The 2,074-nt window shown below is 36.3% G+C and overlaps 1 protein-coding gene across 1 annotated transcript; it reads left to right on the top strand.

The window, feature by feature from the left end:
* The first annotated feature begins 399 nt into the window (after positions 1–399).
* On the top strand, positions 400–1,362 carry LOC138827960 (olfactory receptor 14J1-like). The gene has a single exon (XM_070023536.1). The coding sequence runs from the start codon at positions 400–402 to the stop codon at positions 1,360–1,362; it is 963 nt and encodes a 320-aa protein (XP_069879637.1).
* The last annotated feature ends 712 nt before the right edge of the window (positions 1,363–2,074 follow it).

Below are 2,074 nucleotides of genomic sequence, written 5' to 3'. Positions count from 1 at the left end.
TACCATTGTTTTTTATGTAAGTTTATCTGAGTTGGAAATGGGAAGGGGAATCAGAAATATTTGACGCAAATTGTATTCATTTCCTTTCTTATTTGACTGTAACTCCTCTGTACATGACCTTTACAATACAAAATGATAAATAAACATGTGACCTCCACCCCCCAAAATGACAACTGTATTGTTGGCTAGGAAGGATTCAGGAATGAAGAATATTCAAACAACTCAAGCTTTAATGATAAATATCACAGTTTCTCAAAAATCTAGCTGAGGAATACCAATTCATTAACCATTAATTATTGAAATAAATAATGATAAATAAATGAATAACAGTTTTTAGTGTTTTATTTAATTTACCAAACCTTTTGTTTTCCAGGTGCTGCCACAATTTGTATTTTCAAAATGATTACAGCAAATGAAACCAAAATGAATGGGTTCCTCCTCATGGGGTTTTCTGAGAATCACAAGCTGCAGCTGTTGCAAGCTTGCCTGTTCTTGGTGATGTACCTTTTGGACTTGACAAGCAACTTCATCATTATCACCATCACAACCCTGGACAAGCATCTCCAGTCTCCCATGTATTACTTCCTGAAGCAACTTTCCCTTATGGACCTCTCCTTCATCTCTGTCACAGTCCCCCAGTCCATTCATAATTCCCTCACAGGCAATGGCTATATTTCCTATGCGCAGTGCATGCTCCAAGTGTTCTTCTTCACGTCTTTGGCCTGGGCTGAAATTGCCATTCTCACAGTGATGTCTTATGACCGCTATGTAGCCATTTGCTTCCCACTGCACTATGAACTCATTATGGATGCCAGAAAATGTAAGAGTGCTGTGATAGCTGTATGGGTAAGTGGAGGCATCTCAGGAATCTTGTATACAGCTGCCACATTTTCTATCACATTCTGTAGAGCCAAAATAATCCACCAGTTCTTCTGTGATATCCCCCAGTTGATCAAGCTCTCCTGCTCCAATGATTACCTTGCACTCATTGGAGTGGTTGTATTCGTGGTTGTGGTAGCCTTAGCCTGTTTTGTCTCCATTGCTCTCTCCTATATCCACATATTCTCCACGGTTCTAAGAATACCCTCTGCTGAAGGCCGGTCTAAGGTCTTCTCCACCTGCCTGCCCCACCTTTTTGTTGTCTCATTTTTCTTCTCCACAGGCATCTGTGCATATCTCAAACCAACTTCAGACTCTCCAACTGCTCTGGACCTTATGTTATCCATCTTTTACGCAGTATTACCTCCAACACTCAACCCTATAATCTACAGCCTGAAGAATCAGTCACTAAAGAAAGCTTTAGGGAAGTTACTGCTGGGTAGCTATTTCACTGGGGAAAAAGCTTATCTCCAGCGTTGTTAGTGTGTTTACAATAGTACCCATATGTGCTCCTTTAGTAACTGCAATTTCTTCATCGTTTAATGATAGTGGACAGTAGTAATGTCTCCTCTATAGATTAGTGATATAATATATGTGTGTTTATTATATAAATTCTCCATTCCATATTTAATTCTCTGAAGCCATTTTGTTGTTTTAAAATAAAAAAAGTTAACAACTGTGACTTTATCACTTAGGTCCAATACTTTCTAATATCCCAATATAAAAACACCCAAATATGCACACATGAACACAACAACAGCCAAGGTACATTGAGATAAACCAGGAGTGTGCAAAATTACAATGACAACTAGAAAATAAAGTCATAATATCTACCAACAACCCAATTCATAATTTTTACAAAAATCTTCTAATTTCAAATGGCCATTTAAAAACTATTGTGTTTTACAGATCACTTTTACATACAGTACAAATATGTATTTTATTACTAAGTTCATCAGCAAAATTTACCTACTGTATTTCTCTTGAATCCTTAAGATTCAATATAATTTAAGAAAATAATTTAAGTCTTTAACAACTTGACATGAAGTAGTTATTTGTGTATTTTCTTATAATTCATGGTAAAACTTAACAGCTTACCTCTTCTGAAGTCCAACAAATAATGCCATAAATTCTCAAACTCTTCAACTTGACCATATTGTTTCCAAATCTGTGAAACCATTTATGTATATATCAG

This window comes from Dipodomys merriami, unplaced genomic scaffold (assembly GCF_024711535.1).
Source record: "Dipodomys merriami isolate MVZ:Mamm:240054 unplaced genomic scaffold, mDipMer1.0.p SCAF_16, whole genome shotgun sequence".
In the NCBI taxonomy this organism is placed as follows: Eukaryota; Metazoa; Chordata; class Mammalia; order Rodentia; family Heteromyidae; genus Dipodomys; species Dipodomys merriami.
The sequence above is the reverse complement of the archived record's forward strand: the minus strand, read 5'-3'. Positions and strand labels throughout refer to the sequence as shown.

Excerpts from the sequence above, each read along its gene's own strand:
- LOC138827960 (XM_070023536.1), top strand. The coding sequence starts at position 400 with ATGATTACAGCAAATGAAACCAAAATGAATGGGTTCCTCCTCATGGGG.